We start from the raw sequence: 19,574 nt of genomic DNA, 5'->3' as shown, positions 1-19,574 counted from the left end.
TTATTGCACATCAAGTTAAAAGCTGAAGTCTACCTTTGGCACACACAATGTGAGGGAAAAAGCGTCGACACCGCGTGTAAAGCCCAAGAGTCACAACATTAATGCCACAGAACGCGCCCGCGGAGACACCAAGACAGATGTTTATGTACTTCGGAAGTGTTTTGAATATTTCAAACACTGAATATCATTTATTACTGCTGTTGATGTTGAATGATCAGTGTGTGTCCATTTAAATTTTCTGTCGTGTATTTTTTTGTCCCTTCTGACTTATAAAAGTCTATCTTTTTGCTCACTTACAAAGAGTATTTCTCCTGCACGTCGACTTTTTTTTTCTTCTCCACTCTCTGTTGTCAACCGAAGAGCCGCGCGATCTTTATCACCTTTCTATCCGTCCGCCTCTTAAATTGTATGTATGCCTTCGATTCCAGAGAGCTTCATGTCGAGCTCTGGGTTCCTTTTTTTTCTTCTTCTTAAAAACGTCGCCCGAGAGCCCAACCACCAGCTGAGAAATTGACAGAGATCTTAACACTCTCTTGCACACCTTCAATCACCATATAGAAGCTCATAAAAATATGTCCGGAGCCACGAGGGACTTAATTTTTATTGTTAGATCACCACCCATTCGATGATTGGAGTGTGTAAGACAGATTGTGATGATATCGTTGACTTTTTTAATTGAATCACAGTTTGAGCGAGGAACGTGCTTTCTTGCCTTCATTCAGATGAGACCACCTTGGCGATGGGATAGCATCTCTCTCGCGGCTGTGGCCGCTATAGCCGCCGGCAACTCATTTATTCTGCCAATTCTTTCGCTGCACCTTTCTCCGTCACTTTTCTGGCCACTCCGGCCAGCAGATTGATCACGAGGCGCCTCCACGCTTACGCCTTTCCCCGCGATCATCACGCGATTGGAGTGCCTTTGCAGGGCAGGAATTCGGTCGCTACTGTGCGACTTGCGGAGCTTTATTTCTCGCATCACTCTTGAGTTTAACCTTTTTTTTCGCCTTCCATTTCGACGGGTGCGTCGAAAAGTATCGAAAGTCAAAATCAACATTTTCTAAAAGAGCGATTTGAAGCTGTGCCGAATGCACAGTGGCGAAAATTAGCTTAAGACGCCTAAGAAATTTTACACCAATCTTCCTCTTGGTACTAAAACTTCGATATTTCTTTCAATTTTTGAGGATTTTGCCTGAAGATGAAAGATTATCTACATTTTATAATCTTTCAAATGACTTTGAGATTATCGCGATATCTCAATTTGGGGTCAAGATATTGCAAAATGTTAAGAAAAATGTGTAAAAATTGAAAGAAATTTCAAATTTTTAGCATCAAGAGAAAAATTGGCCTAAAATTTCTAGGTGTCCTAAGCTAATTTTCGTCACTGTAGCTCAAACAGCTTCTAATATTGCTTTACAATAATTATTTTGCAAATGTTCCAGTTGATTTTATTGGTATTTCTTAAAGTTTTTATTTAAAATATGGCAAAATGAAAAGAAAACCTACAAATATAAATTTGCAAAGGCTATTTCTATAGCCTTAAAGTGCCTTTTATCCGAAAAAATGAGTTCTAAACATCAGCTTTTAATACTTTTACTTGTACTTTTTGTAAAGTTCTTTGAAAATCCCACAAATCTTGATCTCAAAAATCTAAAATTAGAATTTCGATTCACCCGTTGATCTTTTACAAACCATTTTGACATGAGAGAATTCAAGAGACTGCAAATAAATTAGAAATACTCTCTCATTCATAAAATATTGTAATGACCATAATGAAAAATTTTTGTATCGTTTTTCACAACTGTGCGCGCATAAGGTTAGGAGGATAGTTATTGCTATGAGTTTGGCCACGGAGAGACAACACACAGTCCTCAAATATCAAAGGGGCATTGCGAAAGAGAAAGATCATTGTTTCTCCATGTCATTTAGTGCGCGAGCAGAAAGAAAAAGGCACACACCGAAATTTATGTAGATAAAACAAACTCAAACTGATTGATAACTGCAATAAAAAGACAATCGGAATAAATTTTACATTTTTTTCTCTTGTTCCGAGCGATAGTCAAAATATATTTTAATGCTGGCTTGTCTTGATATCTTCCTCTGAAGAATTTCGAAGGAGAGGAATGCGAGAGAGAGAGAGAGATGAGATTTCATTTGAAATTTATATCAATTTCAATGGGGTTTTTATTGAGAAAAATTGAAAGACCTCAGAGGGAATTGTGGGGGGGGGAAAAAGAGCCGACAGACTGACCCATAAAACCGTTTTTTCCACCATGTTTCATTAATATAATATTAAATAATAAAAATACCGCACACACACTGGCATTTGTCCTGCGGAGGGCGTTCATATTTCAAGCGGACCACAAGAAATTGCGCCCATTCACGGCAATGCCGACAATCGTGTGCCGGGCAAGAAAGAAAAAACAGACAAGAAGAACTCCCATCTTGAGAGCTCGATGGATTTTTGCCATAAATCAGAAAATTTAGAACTTGCGATTTCACTTCCTCATTAGCCACAGAAAAAACATACTTCCAATTCCAGCGGTTAGAAATTCAAATAATTCGATCTTTAATTTGATATGGATTTAATGTGAAATAGAAATTCAGCGTGAGGAAAAGTGTAAAAATGCGGCTCTTTTGCATTCTTTCGTGCACCATCCGCGCCAAGAGCTCATTGAAAAATACTTTTGCCCAGTGCATTGAAAGTAGAGGCATAAAAATTCAATAAAAAAGCACAAAATATATGTTGAGCTGAAGTGCATGGAGAGGAAGAATGTTGAGGCACGTTTTTGCTTATCCGCACTCTAAAACTACACAACTCCCCAGAGAGAGAGAGAGAGAGGGAGAGAGAGAGAGAGCGAGAGAGTCTGGCGATTGTTGTATTTATTATGTAAATTTCTAAAATATTTATTTATTGTAATAATTACCAGTGTACATGTTAAGGCAACTTGCACGCATTATGTCGGATAATTGTTCCGACAATTATATTAATTAAATTTAACAAACAACTGTCGGTTTGATGCCATTCAACAGTGCGTCTCTTACACACTTATATGTTTCTCCGCACTTCTCCAAGAGTCGTGTGCAATTTGCTTGACTTCTGGCAAAACGAATGGGTTTTGTGTGCGACGCTCGAAATTTCGCCCAAAATCCCCCCGGATGATGTTCCGGAAAATTGCTTGTTCGTCAAAGACCACGCGTTAAACGACGCATTTGACATGGTGAGGAATTCCTTCATTTATTAAGGAAAAAATTACTTGAGAACTTGCATAACATTTAGCACCGAAAAGTGGTACAAATTTAGAGCGATTACAGACTTGCGAGTTACTCTCGCATCAGTGAGAACTGGGATAAATCCTCCGTGGATGAGCTTGGAGTGTGTAAATGTTGGATCAGCCACAATTCGTGACTGAACTGGCGCTGTACACACTCAGGAGTTATTCCTCTTTGTCGACACTAGCGACAATTTTATCAAAACGTGTGCAATTTTAAGAAAAAATTGCGCAAGATTTGCGGAAGAATTTAATGATTTTTAGAGCCCAAGAATTCCCCCATTTTAACCGTTTTCAGCTGTGAAATGTTTCGGCGAATTTTCGGTTGAGTGCGCTTTCTTCGAGAACCCTATAAATATCGGTTGAACCTTCGCTTATCCTCCTGTGGATCACCCGCAAGTCTGCAATCGCTCTTAGGCAAAAATGCCCTAGATAGAAGCCCTTTTCTCTGGTTCAATAGGATCAATAAAGGGCAATCGATAATACCCATTGCAAATTTCCATTGATAAATCTTCCCAGCATCCTTTTGCGCGCACTTTTGATCCTGCGAAAATCTATTTATCACTATTATTTGCAATGATGCGACACAGAGTGTCAACTAGAGTCCCCAAAATGAGTCCCAGTGGAACGAGGATAAAAGGATTTCACCTCTAAATCGGCCTCTGTGTGGTTTTTTTCTTCTTCTCTCTCCTCATCTGCTCCTTTTTCCTCGATCTGTGTGTGCCCAAATATTTATCCATGTCACAATAAATGGATTAAATTTTATTTATGATCTCCTTGTATTTCACTCTGTTTCACGACCGATTTCGATGGTCCCTTTTTCTGGATGCACTCTCAGTGTGCAATTAAGGTGAGAATTTGGTGTTCTGATTCGTCCTGAATAAACATTTTTACGGCAGATTTGGAATAATATTGATAGAGAAGCGCATTGTCTCTGCGCCTCTTTCGGTTGGATGTGAGCGAGAGGCGTTGAGGAGGAAATTGAGAGACCATCCCCTCGAAAGGACTCACAAGGGGTGCCCTCTGAATTAAATACATTTTCTCTGTATGTTTAAACAACCCCTGCTTTTTTGTCGCCACTCTCTCTCTCTCTCACATGGCAATTCAACCCCAATTCTACACAATGTTCACATTCACCCAGTAAATTGTCAGTGTGCCGCATGGGTAAATGGGATTCACCGTTTTTCACCATGAAATGATTAATAAAATAACATAATGCATGACGAGGAAAATGGATATTGGTAGTTAAACATTATCTCTGTGCGCTTCCCTCTTGAGAGTGGCAATTGCATTGCATAGAAATATGTTTTGATGCATTCTTAGCGACAATGATGGAACAATTCCTTGTGTATGCAGCTGTTAATGGGTCGTTCCTTTTATGCGATATTGCCCTGCTTTGGAATATCGAGAAGGGTGAGTCTGTTTTTCGGGTGAAATTGCTCCGCCTCGACAAGAGCTTTTAACCCATCACTCGAGTGCTTATTATTGCAGAAATTTCACATCAAAACTTGAGAATTGCATTCATAGTTGCACAACTGATTCTCTCCTTCCTTCAGAGGCACAAAAAAAAATCTTCCTAAGTGACTGGAGAAAAATTGTGACCATTGTGCATATATTTTTCCCTCATGTTTGCCAAAGTAAACAATAGAGGAGAAAATTTAATGAAAGTTTGATGAGATGTTCCGCGTTCTCTCTTGTATTCCTCATGTATTCTGCCAGTTTGTGTGTTTTTTTTTCGGACATTTTAAAGGCACTTTGCGTGCAAAAGAGCAATAATGAAAGGTGGGCGAGTTGTTGAGGTGCGAATGAGCAAGAAATCCACAAAAGAAGACTCTCTTGTGCGCCTCTGCTGAAGTATCAAAATATAAATAATAATGTTAAAAAAAAATTCGTTCAGCATCGATAATTTTTTTCATCTTCTTCTTCACTATGTCACGCGAAATATAAAAGCAAATCAATAAGGTGATGAGATTATGAAATTTCTTCGAGAATGGAGTAACACTTGTTTGATTGATTAATAGGTGTGGAAAAAAGGTTGTCTGCGGGTGGAATGTTTAAAGTTATTAATCCATTTTGTACATCAATTCCCCCGATGGGTTTCACCTGCGCACTCACGAAGGGAATTTGAGGAGTTTTTCCACACTGAGAATTGAGTAATTATGAGTCTGGCGTGTGCATTCGAAAAAAAGAAGGGCTAACGAGACCGTCAGTCGGAGTTGAAGTTCCCGAAAGGCAATAAGAAAGCGTTTCGGTACGCCACGAAAGACATCATCAAAGGCACGGGAAAAGTTTGCTCAAGAGAACATTGTTGGATATGTCATATAAATCAATGCACATGTTGCATTTCCTCTGATGACCACCGCTTATCGAAGGCCAGTTATCTGCAGAAGGCCTCATATTTGCCTTTTGTAGACACGCCGCCACAAATGGATTATAAATTTGTGGTTCTTTAGTGGCCAACAGGCCGTTTAATGTTTTGCAAACATTTACACAGTGTCCAGAGACGCAGGATAATTTATTTTACTCCCCAAAACTCAGTATAGAAAACGGTCAGTTTGAATGCACTGAAAGGAAGATCCCTTTGATTAGCCACACACAGAAAGAAATGAATCAATATGTGGCATTGAAAAACGTGTCAGAGGAATCGCCTGTGAAAACACTTGAGGACTGTTGGAAATCCTGTCAGGATTTGAACCACACACGCTCACAGAGAGAAATTCCCATTGACAAAAAGACTGAACAATTCATTGGGGCAATTTTTGTCGCAAAATCCACCCTCGTGTCACAGGCTGTTTTGGGATAAAGAGGAGAATAGAAGAAAAAGAGCAAAATTTTGATTGAATTCATCAAAATGCAGGGTGACCTCGGAGGATTTACAGTGGCAGTGAGAGAATAGAGCATTGAGAATGGGTAACAAGCACCATGACATGTCGACACCTCAAAAATATTAATCGCATTACTGAATAATCCAATAACAACAACACATGTCAATCCCATTTTCATTATTTGTATTACAGTGATTTTCTCTTGTTACACTTTTTTTCCACCCCACTTTTCGCTGATGTGCTTTTGGATGGTGCAAAACTTGAGAAAAATTCATTATAGAGAGCCAAGACCAAGGGGGAGATAATACAATCAGAAGTGGTGTACAGATGAGCAGAAGTATACTTATGAAGTGTCCAAAAACTCACAATCTTCTTTCATGCGTGTTGTTTTTACTGATTACTCATTCAGATTCTCTGAATTTCCTTCGATTTTCATACAGAAACAATAATAATAATATTATTCTAGGTTATGTTACGATTCACGGAGGGATTATGTGAATAATTCGTACCCTAGAAAATCAATTCTTATGCTAAAGTTGCCAAGATTGCTAGTCACTGGCAGAATGAGACATTTTCATGCAATAAACACTGCAAATTGTGTTGAAGTCAAACATAACCTCAAAAAGAGTAGATTTTAGACCATTTTCTGCACGATTTTGATTCTGAATCAGCAATTTTGAGTTTAACAGCAACATAAAAGATAATTTTATCATCTAGAAAGCCTCCAATCGGAATCTTTTAAGATTACTTAATGATATTTTTGAGATTATGGTCTAATTCGACGCCGAAAAAAGGCGGTTTTCAGTGGATTTTAACAGAAATATCACACGAATTATTGTTTTTAGAAGTGCTGTACAGATTAAGAGCATATTATCTCCCCCTTGGCTTGGACAAATGGTCAGAAATCCCTTTTTGCTGCTGCGATGTCAACAATTGTGTCACTTTTCGTGACGGGTTTTTCGGCTGTCGAATATATATTGGCAACATGCAAAAGATTGGCTGTCGTGGGATGAAGTTTAGGCTGAGAAGGAGATCAGTGTGTGAAATGTATTGAATATTTCACAAATTGATTTAGTTATTTGGTTAGTGACATCAATATTGGCCAATTTCATGGTAAATTATGCCTGTCTTACGCTTGTTTTCGCACAACAAGAGACGGCAAGAAGGTGGGAGTGAGTGAGAAAAGGTAGCAGATTCTTAGTGAGAACTGATATGATAATTGAAGGGGAAAATTCTTCTGGGCGAACTAATGTAAATAGTAAATGAGAAAATTCAATTATATGTGTTGCGTGTGTCAAAGAAACGCTTCTGTGAGTCAGTATAATACAACAATTGAAAGGAATTTCTGTGCATAAATATGAAAATAACCTTCGCCGCTAGCTCCTCTTGGCGCGTTGAAATTGAAGATGGTTAGGAGAAAAAAAGTGTATACACAGGCAAATAATATATTGTTGAATTGAAAGAAGACAGAAGGCATGGAGAGAGCCAACGATATGGGAGACGTTTGTTTCTTTTCAAGCTCTTAAAACACTCGTCTGCAGAAATAACTTTTAATTGCGTCAATTTGTTAGCAAGATTGTTTGTTTGTATCTCTCGTTTTATTCATTAAGTGGCCTTTTTTTGCAATCCTCAAACTGGTGTAAATTAATAATTTATTCACCATGAGAGGAGATTGACGAAGAAATACCTCAATATTGAAATTATATAAATTCCTTGTGTGTCCCGCATGACTTTTCTTAATGGATGTAATGCGACGCGTAGTGGCAAAAAGTGCCAATTGAATTGGCGCGATGCATAAAGTGATACCGCGAACATGGTCACTTCCTTCGACGGAGTGTTGCACAGATAATATGCATTTTCTCTGCTGGGTCGGAAGTGAATTTCTGCACTAATCCGGAAAGATTGTGGGAAAAAGTGACCATCGTGCGTCTGCGGCAGATTGCTTGCTGAGGTCGTGAAAAAAAGGTGTGTGTAGAAGCAAATGTGTGTCAGTTGCAAACTCATAATCAGCTTAAGGTGACTGACAAATTTGAGAAAAAGGTTAACACCTTGTTTCTATTGCCCGGGACTAGTTGATTAAAGGTATTCGGGTCGACGGGAAAGCCAGTGGCCTCTGACGTAAAGCAACTTCATCTCTCTCTCGCCTAATCCATTCTGGCACTTCCTAAACTAACATCGCAGCCTGAGGATAAAAATGTGCACAAAAAGACTGTCTGTGGAGGATGAAAATACAGCCCTCTTTTGGCTAATACACATTCTTGTTCCCACAAAACTGCGCAACTTTCCTGGGTAATCTGATTATGTGTGACAGCATGAATTTTACACTCTGCTGACCGGAATGAAGGGACAAAAGATGTCCAGAGATCAGAACATTTTTATTAATTCAGAGAATTTGACTAATATATCGATAATGCGATTGGATTGGTGTTGTGTTTCTCCCGCGTGTTAATTCACCTCTCAGTCGATCAGTGAGCGCGAATAGCCCATGAAATTGATGACGATCAAACGACATTGCCGACTCTCGGTTGAAAATTGACACCCAAAGGACACTTGACAAACATCCCTCGAGTCCTTGGGATCTTCACACGTTGTCAGCGGTTTGTACAGCTGTGCAGTGACTGAAGAGCATCTCTTCTTGCCGGTAAATTTCTACAGGACAAACACTGATCGGTCGAATGTGAAAGCTTTCCTTTGATATGCAGAGCAAAAAAATGCGACCCTTTTCAAATACACACAATTTCAGGTGATGCCGTGAAATTGAGCAAACTTTGAGGAGAAAAGTACTCGTGTTTCTGCAGCTATTGAGCCGCATGTGTGAACACACATTCAAGTGCGACTCGTTATCAGACGGCACGCAGAACAATTATACAAATTGCTGGGGAGTTCATCTCCCCCTGAACCCCCTCAATGCCCCGCTGGCGTCCTGGTGCGAATGTCGATAAGAAAATTGACACGCTGCGATAATTGCCAGAAACACTATTCGGCACTTTGATGGCAATCGGATTGTTTACTCAAAAGTTGTGTGTCAATTGTGCTGTTCGCCAGCGCAATAGAACACACATTATTTAGTTGCGACGATTGGTAACAAATGTAATTACATTATTAGGCATTGAACAATGTCAATTTGTGGCTGAGGCAACAGGAAAATCATGTTATTGATGATCTAAAAATACATATATCGCCTCTTTTCTGCAAATAACACACGCTGGCAGTGTTCACTTTCTGTGGTTTCATGATAAAGAGTATCCAGAGAGTGAGTGAGAAGCGTTGCGCAAGCGGTTAACGCAATTTGGGTAATTGAGGAGCCTTGGCTGAGTTGGCTGAAGATAGATCGAATGTCAGGGAAAACTGGGAAACTCAATGGAAATTCTTGTCTTTGCAGAACGCCGTTTCCTCCGCTCCGCCATCACCACCCGCCGCCCCCGTCGCCATGGCCGTCACCTCGACCGTCCCGCCGGGCGCCCGAAGTTCCTCGCCGTGCTCAGCGGCCTCCGGACCGCCCACGTCGCGGTGCTGCGACACAGGACGACCCATCTTCAGCGACCCCATCACGGGTCAGACCATCTGCTCCTGCCAGTACGACCTGATGGGCTACCAGCGCCTCCCGGGGATGCCCGCCGGCGTGCCCTTCTCCGCCGTGTACGGCAACACGTACCCCGAGACCTTCCCCGCCTACCTGTCCACCCTGGGAGCGGACCAGGCGCCGTTCTACTCAACGCCGGTGAGTCTCTCTCTTTCTCCTCAGCATTCCAGCGACACTGTGTCGAACAGAGAAACACCTCCGGAGTGCTTAACACTTGACCGAGAGTTGGGAACACGGAGTGTCGCTGTTTTACACACCCTCATGTCATTCCACTCAATGCTCTGCGGATTTCCAACTTCTCTGCAACATATTCCAGTGGCTTGTCTCATGGTTGCTTCCTTGTTCTCCTCGGTGGCTCTTGATTAAAAAGGCGCCACCGAGAATGGGGGACGGAGCTTTGCCACTTGAGCTTTCGTGTCACCACCAAAAGTGAGAGTTGTGCCGAGAATTCACTGATGCCGTCTTCACTTCTGCACTGTTAGAAATGGTAGTGAGAGAGCCTAATCTCTTGGTAAAGCTCGATGGAAGTGAGCAAATCGTCCAGAGATGCTTATTTTACTGAGAAATTGTCCCAATTCTTTAGATTTCCTTCGATTTCACACAGAAACAGTCAAAATAATATTTTTGTAGGTTATGTAACGAATCATAGACAGATTTAGTGAATAATTCGCATTCTAACACATCAATTCTTAAGCTGAAGTCGCCAAGATTCCAACTCATTGGCAGAATTAAGCATTTGCATGCAATAAACATTAATATTCTGAGCCTTTGATGAAACATAACCTCAAAAACATTGATTTTTACTTGGAAAATGTTCATTTGGATAACTTTCTGTACGATTTTGACTCTGAATCAGCAATTTTAAGATGATTTGTGAACTATACAGCGTTCAAAAGGAGTCTTTTCAGATCTCTTAGTGATATTTTTGAGGTTATGGTCGGAAAAGTCGCTCAAAAGCTCGTTTTTCGCTATAAAATTCATTATAATAATAAGTGTGGAAATTGTCCTCTTTGGCCAAATTTTGTATGCATTTTAACCAATTTAACCGAGTGACGCTCGTCGGTTCCTCAAAGTGCAGCCAGAACGAATCTCCTGCAAGGACAATGCTGTATCGTGTCGCATGGAACTTTTACCAGCCACCCAAGTGGAAGTGTGTGAGCTGATGAGGGGCGGCGGGGGTGTGGGGTGATGGCCAAGTTTCTGGTTGAAGTGCAAAAGCTCAACATACCACAGGGGATGTTAAACATTGAGAGAAGCGTGGAAATAATGTGTGTTGAACATATGAGTGACTGCGACGGGGAGTTGAAAGTATTCACAGTGAGAGTGGCGAAAAGCTCCCCGAGGGAAATTGTCGTGCGAGGGTGGCAAATTTGTCGAGGCTGAGGGGGATACAAAACCAAATCATTGCTACAATGTGGATCTCCATCTCGGGAGGGTGTGTGTGTGTGTGTGAACACCTCAGCGCTTCACAATTTTCCCAGAGATTTGAGGGGGTTTGGGCGCCCAGGTTCTGGTTGCCTGGTGGCATGTCGACTGCGGGAATATAAATACACATACATCCATTGAGTTACAAGCTTGAGTGAGGAGTCAGTTGCCGGGATACATCCACGGGGAGCACATGTCGAACTTCTATTGGGGAGGATCATTTTTCCCGAACGCACATTTGCTCATACATTGTTGGGGATTCGGTGTGCGACATGCTCCCCAATTGACATATGCATGAGATTCAAATTCAAAGTCAGCCAATTCCCTTTTTCGCATCGGCAATTCTGTTGAATGTGTGATTTGATTTAATCACACACGCTCCAAATTCTATTCCCTCCGCCAAAAAGCCGCACTTCATTCAATTTTCATTGATAGGATTCCCGCAGAAAAGAGGGAAATTGCGTTACATTTTCATGTGATTGTCGCAACCCCTTCGCGCGCATCAACCGACGGCCACAGAAACTCCTCTTGAGTCTCCACAATTAACGAATTTTGTGACTATTGAAGGTGATTTTAACAGATATAGAGCTCTAAATTGTCTGCATTTCAATCTAAATAAGATCAGCCCGTAAGATTTATATCTCTCCCAGAGCTTGAAGAGATCTAGAAAAGCCATCATTGGCTGGAGTGAATAAATTACGCGGTAAGAAATTCCCTGGGCGGCGCACGTAATAAAAGCACTCACGGGCCAAAGGTGGCCTCATTGAGAACAGGCGAGAGAGACTGTTAATTCGGGTGTGGTCACCCCAAATAGATAAATTCTCGCCCCTGAGGCCATCGGGAAGACGATTGTAAATTACAGATTATCGTCTTGTGAGACACGTATCGTAACATCCCATTTTGAGAGAGGGTGTGAAGGAAAATATTTGTGTGGTTATTGTTATGGAAAACACTCTACTCTCTTCTCACACTATGTTCGAAAGAGATTCCAATTGATCTTAATAGATTTATCAAATTAACTCAAATTTACGATCCAACCATTATTGCCATTATTAGAGAGAATTTCTCTTTCAAAATTTCGTTTCGCCTTTTAGCCTTCATTTCCCATTGGATTCTCCGTGAAGCTGTTCACTTTTATTGTACCACTCTCGATGTTGGAGATGGGATTAATAAATATCTTTTTAGATCAATTTCCTTGCATGTCGCCGATGGTGGGCTTCGCTTTTTTTGTGCTACAATTAAGGAGAATTAAATGTAGCCTTTTCTCCCTCTAAATTGGCTGTCAGTAAATTTTGAGAGCTTTTACCATAAATTTTAACCACACGGGAAAAAGGTGTGTTTCGGCCAAACTAACGAAATGCGCTGAAGTGGCGTTAAAATACAAGGAAAATGCGCACAGTGGGAAATTTCAAATGGAGAATCTTGGCGCCAAAGTGCGAAGATTTCTGTAAGAAAGAAGTGCAACACATTGAAATGATAATGCGAAACATTCGCATAGAGAGAATACACTCGTAAGACAAACATGCTATCGACGAGTGACATACATAAGACATAAATATTTTCCACCTTTTTTGCAATCTCTCCCAACCATCTTGGTGTGTTAGAGATTATTTGTGGGGGAAAAGAGACTTTCCATTTGCAGAATTTTTGCATATAGAAGACAATTTATTGCACATATATGAAACACCTCAAGTGTACTCTGTGTTATTAGATTAAAAGATGCGATATGAGAGATACATAACTTGTAGATAAAAGCGTCACTTCTTGTCCCTCATGCGATTGCTCAAGCATTCGCGGATATTGTTAACGAGCGAGGACACTTTGCACAATGAAAATTCGGTGCAAAGTAAGCAGAAAATGTGTGAAAAATCGTGTGTTGGTGAATTTCGAATGCTTGAAATATAGAAATTAGAATATTTTTTGAGAAAAAATGTATTTTGTGGGTAGAAAAAGGAATTTCCGACTACAGATTTTCATCATAATTATTAAAGATTCTTCTTATGTGCCTAAATTAGAAGTTTTCTCTGTTTCACACTCGTTTTTATCGTAAAACCTTGCGTAAAATCGTAAATATCCGATTAAAGATCAAGTAGTTAAGCAATGTTGTCTATTAATTTGTGTTTGAAAGCTTTTCAGCTGATAAAATCGCTTTTAACTCTTTCAAAATTGTGCACAATTATTTTATAAATAAATTTTGAAGATACTTTTGCATTCTTAATGCATTCTAATTGGCAGAGGGTTAACATGAGAATCTCATGTTCTGCTCATCGTGTGCAGCTTGTCAGGATATTCTGTCTCTCTCTCATTGGTTGGCAGTGGAAGAAAATTGATTACAATATCCAATTAATTGACTCAATTTGGTATTCACATCTTGAATATCCCAACAGCTTTTGATATCTCCATATGGTGGTTTTATTTCATTACTCATCGCCGATACCACGCATTTCATTAAAAGATTTTCATAAAATATATCGCATACAATGTTGAAATTGGTAGCTATATTACTCGTGTCCCTCTCACTCCGTCGATGTCCTCAACTACAGTCGCAGCGAATGGCCATATTGGCTCTCAAACACACTTAAGCAACTTCTGCGCGACTGTATTATTCAGCATTTATTTATTTTTCCATAAATTCAACACAATAAAATACACTACCTGACACTCGTTGCTGATAAGAGGGAGTCGTTGTTGGCTTGTTGTATGAGATTGTAAAATAGTGATTTTATATTTTGTTAAATTTGCACTTCTCTGATTAAGCGTCTGACAATGAATGTGGCTGATGATGTTGAAAGACAGCTCAGAGTCGGATTTGGAAGGTAGTTTCGCGCTCAATTTTCAACTAATTGGCTAATTCTTATCGACAGAGAGAAGAATTTACTGCTTCGGTATTTCTAGTGTGTGTTTTTTTCGGTTTGTCTTGTGGCCCTGCTTATTCAAATAAAGACAACCCAGAAAAGCGCGCGTGTTGCGAATCAAGGAGGAGATAATATGGCTAAACTTGGTGTACATCACTTCCTGCGACTTCCAAAACTTCAGAAGTGCTTATAACATGCAATTTCCTTATATTTCTGTTCCTTTTCCGAGCTTTATAGATTTTTCCAACCCCAAAAAAGTATCATAACCTCAAATTTAGGGGTATTTGACCGTAAAATGACGCCATTTTTACTTGTGTGCTTCTCAAAACTTACGGAGAAACAGATATTTTTGATGTGATTCAATCCTCAATCACTGCTTTGGATGTTCTTTGGAACATAACCTAAAAAATCCTAGAAAATCAATCAAACTGATCTTGAAATAGACAATTTTATGTCCTATAACAATATTAAGGAGGTTATGATTAATCTTAGCATGATTAACAAGATCAGGTTGTAAGAATTTATTGATTTTGAAGGTTATTTAGTGGCAAAGTTGGTCTTAAATTTACAACATAACCTAGAAAAATGTAAAAAGCTTTTTTACATCAATTATTGCGTAATTTCCCTTTAAAAGAGACTTTTGAAGGCACTATATTGAAAATATTGAGACACTTCCACTGTCAAATACTTCTTATTACGTTGTACACCACTTCTGATCATAATATCTCCCCCTTGTTGGAGACACACAACTTCCTCGGCGGTGTCAAAAATTGTGTGCTTTTCTCAACACTCTGAGCGCAGAATTTCTTGCATTTCTGATCACACACTTTCCTCGCTTCTCCGTTGGGTCCATTGAAGAAAAAAGACAAGGAGATAAGAAGTGTCTCTCCTATAATATTTTCCATTAACAAGAAACTGTGACGATAGGCAGTATAAGCGATAGCCGCGTCGCTCCTTCTCCCTCCATCGCTCATTAACATGCAGCTTTTGATATTTGACAATGTAAATAGCATACAAAGAGGGAGGAGGGGAGGAGGGGAAGAGTGGAAAAAGTCCGGCGAACCATGTGGCAGAGGCGCGTACTATCGGGGAAATAAATGTTAACTTGTAATGAAATTTGTTATTCGGCTTGGAAATTGATTTCCATAAGTCAGCGTTCATTGAAATAAATCACAAACATTCGCCTCAGACATACCCAACATTACGATAACACACTGTTTGACCCCTTGACACTTGTCTCACAGTTCTTTCACTCAATTCTCCCCGTTTCGGGGCCTTTTTTCCGCGGCCAACAGACACCAAGAGGACGGAGAAAATTTATGAAGATTATTTTAAATTACATCGAAAATTACATGGGTGGAACATTTTATTGAATTCGAGACGCTCTAGGAAAAAGAAATGTCTTCAAGTTTGAATGATTCATGTGATAAACTGTCGAGATTTGTGTTCAAACTCTGCGGCTGTTTGCTTTGCCGCTCTTTCTTGAAATTCAATAAGAATTTGAATGATTTTTTTTTCTCTATAGTATTTTGTACACTCTGAATTTGTGATTATTCTGGAAATTAAATTGACTGGGGAAGAGTTTTGTAGCATTTTTGACACTTGTTTGTTTGCTCTTTTTCAGGCTGGAGCCTTGGAACTAAAGGAAAATATTGCAGCTGGAGGACCTTCTTGGCCATATCCAGTCTATCATTCCTACGAAGCGGCTTTCGCCGGATACCCCTTCAATGGGTGAGTTTTCTCCCACAATTTTCCCTTTGGATTTTTTGAGGAGAAATGCGACTAAACATGCGACTTCTCAAGAGATAGAAAGTGTCTCCGAAAATGCGTGTATTTCGGGAAGTTATTTCTGTACCCAAAATGTTTTTTTTTTTCCTTCCTAAACTCCAACTTGGATAAATGTGAGACAAGAGATGGAAAGAGAGGAAAAAAATGATGAGAAATTATTGTTGAAAATGTTCTTTTAATTGCGGAAACATTTGTGTGTGAAAATAACAAATTGGTGTGGATTGATTTGGGTTTTCAACTCATCATATTACTCAGGAGAGTGTCTCCTTTTTTCCTCTCTCACTCTCATTCGTCAGTTTTCCCTATTGAGAGACTGGCTATTCGGGTGCGTATTTTCTTACCATGGCGCGCATAGTGTTCATGCGATAATAACATATCGATCCTCGGGGCGCGCGAGCGTTGGCAAGAGCGAGAGAGGAAAAAGGCATTGAACATGAATTTATGTCACCAATGACTCACTTGGAAGACTCTCATGGCAATTCATGAGACGAATAATATTTTATTGTTGGGCGATGGAGAAAAGTTGCAGGATGTACGATAAAATCTGTCACGTCTGTTTGTAATAAACGAAATGATTTCTTTTGTATATGATAAATAATACAATCTACACGACACACAAACACACAGGAGGTGATGAGAAATCGGGGGATTCGACAAGACGAATGACTCTGGAGAATATAAAATCATTTTAATTATTTCCAAATTTTCATATATAAAACCAATTCCGTGATTTGACTGTCTATTTAGCCTCTGAGGCTCATCGAAATTGGCGAAAAGAAATTGCCAAAGTTGATTGCCTTATTGATTGGCAAATGAAGGGGCGAATAGCTGCTCGTGCGTCTCTTCTCAGCACTTCACCGAGGATTTGTTCACCCCTTGGACAAGAAGTGTTTAAAGTGCATCGCATTACCGACTCTGCATTCCTTATTATTAGCACTACTCCGTGTGAATCACTAATCAATTCCTTGTAATTGTCATACACAGTGGACAAAAGTGAACAACTCGTCACTATTCACGACCATCCGCTCGCGACTATGCCCAAAAATTGATCCCAAAACAAGACGTTATTGATTTGCGCAATGGTCAGACAAGGTGTGTGGAGTCATGATTAGAAATCACACTTGAAAACGGAACCCCCACAATAAAGAATTATTGTTGCTTTTGCGTGTCAACATTGATTTTTGCTGGCAAGTTGATGTGACCGGAAATATCGTCCCATAAGTGGCTTCATGCGCGAATACTTGTGCGACGTGTCTCGGGTGGCTTTCCCGAGAATCCTCCACGGCACGTAGCTCGTGTTTGACTCGATACTAAAATGCCAACAGCCCGCCGAATTTATCATTAGGCTGCGGCGCGCAAAGATGATGCAATATAGCGTGCGATAGGCGCGCAAGAAAAGGTGGAAATTGAAATCACTTTTTTTCTTTCTTTCTATGTGTGTCCATTCACTCTCCATGGGAGATTCGCTGAAAAATGATCTCATTAAAATTCGGAAGCTCCCAAATTACCATTTAGGAGATGACTATCTAGGCATGCTGGCAAAAGTGTACAATTTCGCAAGAGATAATCGCATTTTGTCATAATTTACGTTGGAAATTAATTTTTGCCTAGCAAAGTTTTTTTTCTTTTCTTTTCACTCGCTAATTAATAAATTTTGCAAAATAATGCATGCAAAATTATCTAAGTTTGCAGATTATAAAGATTCGCCACACAAAATGGGAAATGAATAGAGTGACGTTTGCTTTATAAATTAAGAGTTTTATGGTGAATTTAAATCATTACAATGTCATGTAATAAAGGGACAAAGAGGGTCAATTGGGACAGGTTTATTGTGTTACTTAATTTGTACTAATTAACGAATGAATCGGAAACTATGAACAGTCGATTTTTCATTGCTTTTGCCTTCAAAAATCTTCATGTTTTGCAGCGTTAACTATGAAAAGGCGACTATTCATGATTAAAACTATACATTTTTCCTAAGAAAATTGCCCTAAATTGCAGTCATCCGCATAAAATGTCTCTAGACTTTGTATTGATTTAATATTTGTTTTGTTTTCTAATGTTTTCTTACGAGAACTTTGAAGAAAAGTTCATTAAAGGCATGAAAAGTTGGTTCTTAAGACGCTGTTTGGATTTAAAAGACTATAAAAATCGACTCTAGAAAGCAATATTTTCAGTTTTTCTATTGATAAACTGAAAAATTTACAAGATAATTTTCTAAAGCTTTTTAATGAAACCATTAGAATGTGTTTAAGATGAATTTGGGAAATTTTGAATCGATATTAATGCTAAATTTTACAATTTGCTCTCCTGAAAAATGGCGATTTTCTCTTTCTATAGTTTTCGATTCAAAAATCTCGAAAAAAATATTTTTAAATTTTTTTTCACCTGTCCAAAAATGCCCCATTTTTCTGTAGAATGCAAAAATATTATCATCACGTGCGTGCAGTTAAAAAGTCTCAGTGCAGAGGTTCAATTTCAATGTGAATAGTGATGTAAATGGATGTGTATTAATTCAGTTAGCCTTAAAATCAATTAGACGCGATTTAAAATTGCTTCTGAAGACATTTGTTAGTATGTAAATTAAATAGTTGAGCATTTTGTATTCACATTGGCCGTGCAGGTGTGATGTTATAGCTATTTAATAATGACACACATTGTTGTATGGTGTGTAAGTTAAAATGGGGAGACATTTATATTTCTCCGCGTCTGTACATTTGGTTGCTTATTAAAGTGACTCGGAGCGTGAGGTTGTCTCTCTCGCTTGATTTATTAATCACTCATCTACTTATAGGAAGAGAGCGCGGAGGAAAAAATATATTACACACCTTTTATACTTTTAACGCCTCTTTATGCCTATGGAAATGCTTTTGGTAGCTGCGCGATGTGTTAGCTTTTGTCCATGAGAGGCGCGCTTTTTTATCACAAATATTCCATGTCTTGTGGCGCATTTTTAAAACATGAACCAACACACATTTTCCCCTGATAATCGATTTTGGTGGTAATTTATTTGAATAAATTTCGCCTCTATTTCTCGATATTTGAATTTTTTTTCACACTGGGAATTTCGTGCTGTGTGTGAGGGAGTGAATGGCCAAACTTGAAAGACACACAAATTCACGTCACAAACGATCCGTCTTCTTACACTCTCTTCTCTCACTCCTCAAAAGTGGAAGATTGACAGAAATGATTATGGCATTACATTTTATTTTTCCATCCCAACATATACAGAAAGTTCTGTCTTTGTTTCTCTCTCTCCCGATGGACAAGTTGACGATTTTCACTCTAATGAGCAGCAGAAACACCGCAGCTGAAAAAGCTCGAGTTCTTCTTTTTCTTTCCCCCCGCCATAGAGCAGTTGCGCGCATAGAAAAAGAATATATTTTCAATTGTGCAACTTTGCGATAAATGTTGATTTTATCAAGTATGATGCTTTTAGCGAAATATCCTCTGGCAAATGAATGGATTTCCATAGAATAATTGAGTGTCTGCTCAGACTATCTCGCACTTAATTGAAATTTATTACCCAATATTGTGCTAATATCGGCAAATTTATTAATTTTTATTGCGCAAGAATTGTTATTAATTAGACTCTGAGACATTATACACATGATATTGATGTTGTGAGGCGACAAATAAGCTGACTGATGACATTCTTATGATGAAAACCACCTGCTTTATATGGTCTCAACTTTGACTCTCACTCTCTCGATGAGTTACTCAAGACACTGATCGCTGATGGGGTCTGTAATATTCCTATGGGAACCGCGAGCAGTTCTGTGTATGACTTTAAATTAACACAACATTGACAAAAGGAGAAAACGAGCGG

At 39.2% G+C, this 19,574-nt stretch overlaps 1 protein-coding gene across 1 annotated transcript in view; it reads left to right on the top strand.

The window, feature by feature from the left end:
• LOC132261032 (homeobox protein araucan) overlaps window positions 1-19,574 on the top strand; it is a 34,480-nt gene that overhangs the window by 6,643 nt on the left and 8,263 nt on the right. Inside the window, exons 2-3 of the mRNA XM_059759530.1 lie at window positions 9,477-9,815; window positions 15,582-15,688. Of these exons, the coding sequence (XP_059615513.1) occupies window positions 9,477-9,815; window positions 15,582-15,688 (446 nt within the window). The remainder of the gene's footprint in view (window positions 1-9,476; window positions 9,816-15,581; window positions 15,689-19,574) is intronic.

This window comes from Phlebotomus argentipes, unplaced genomic scaffold (genome assembly GCF_947086385.1).
Source record: "Phlebotomus argentipes unplaced genomic scaffold, Phlebotomus argentipes genome assembly scaffold_18, whole genome shotgun sequence".
Classification (NCBI taxonomy): domain Eukaryota; kingdom Metazoa; phylum Arthropoda; class Insecta; order Diptera; family Psychodidae; genus Phlebotomus; species Phlebotomus argentipes.
Note: the sequence above shows the minus strand (reverse complement) of the source record. Positions and strands in the feature narration are given on the sequence as shown.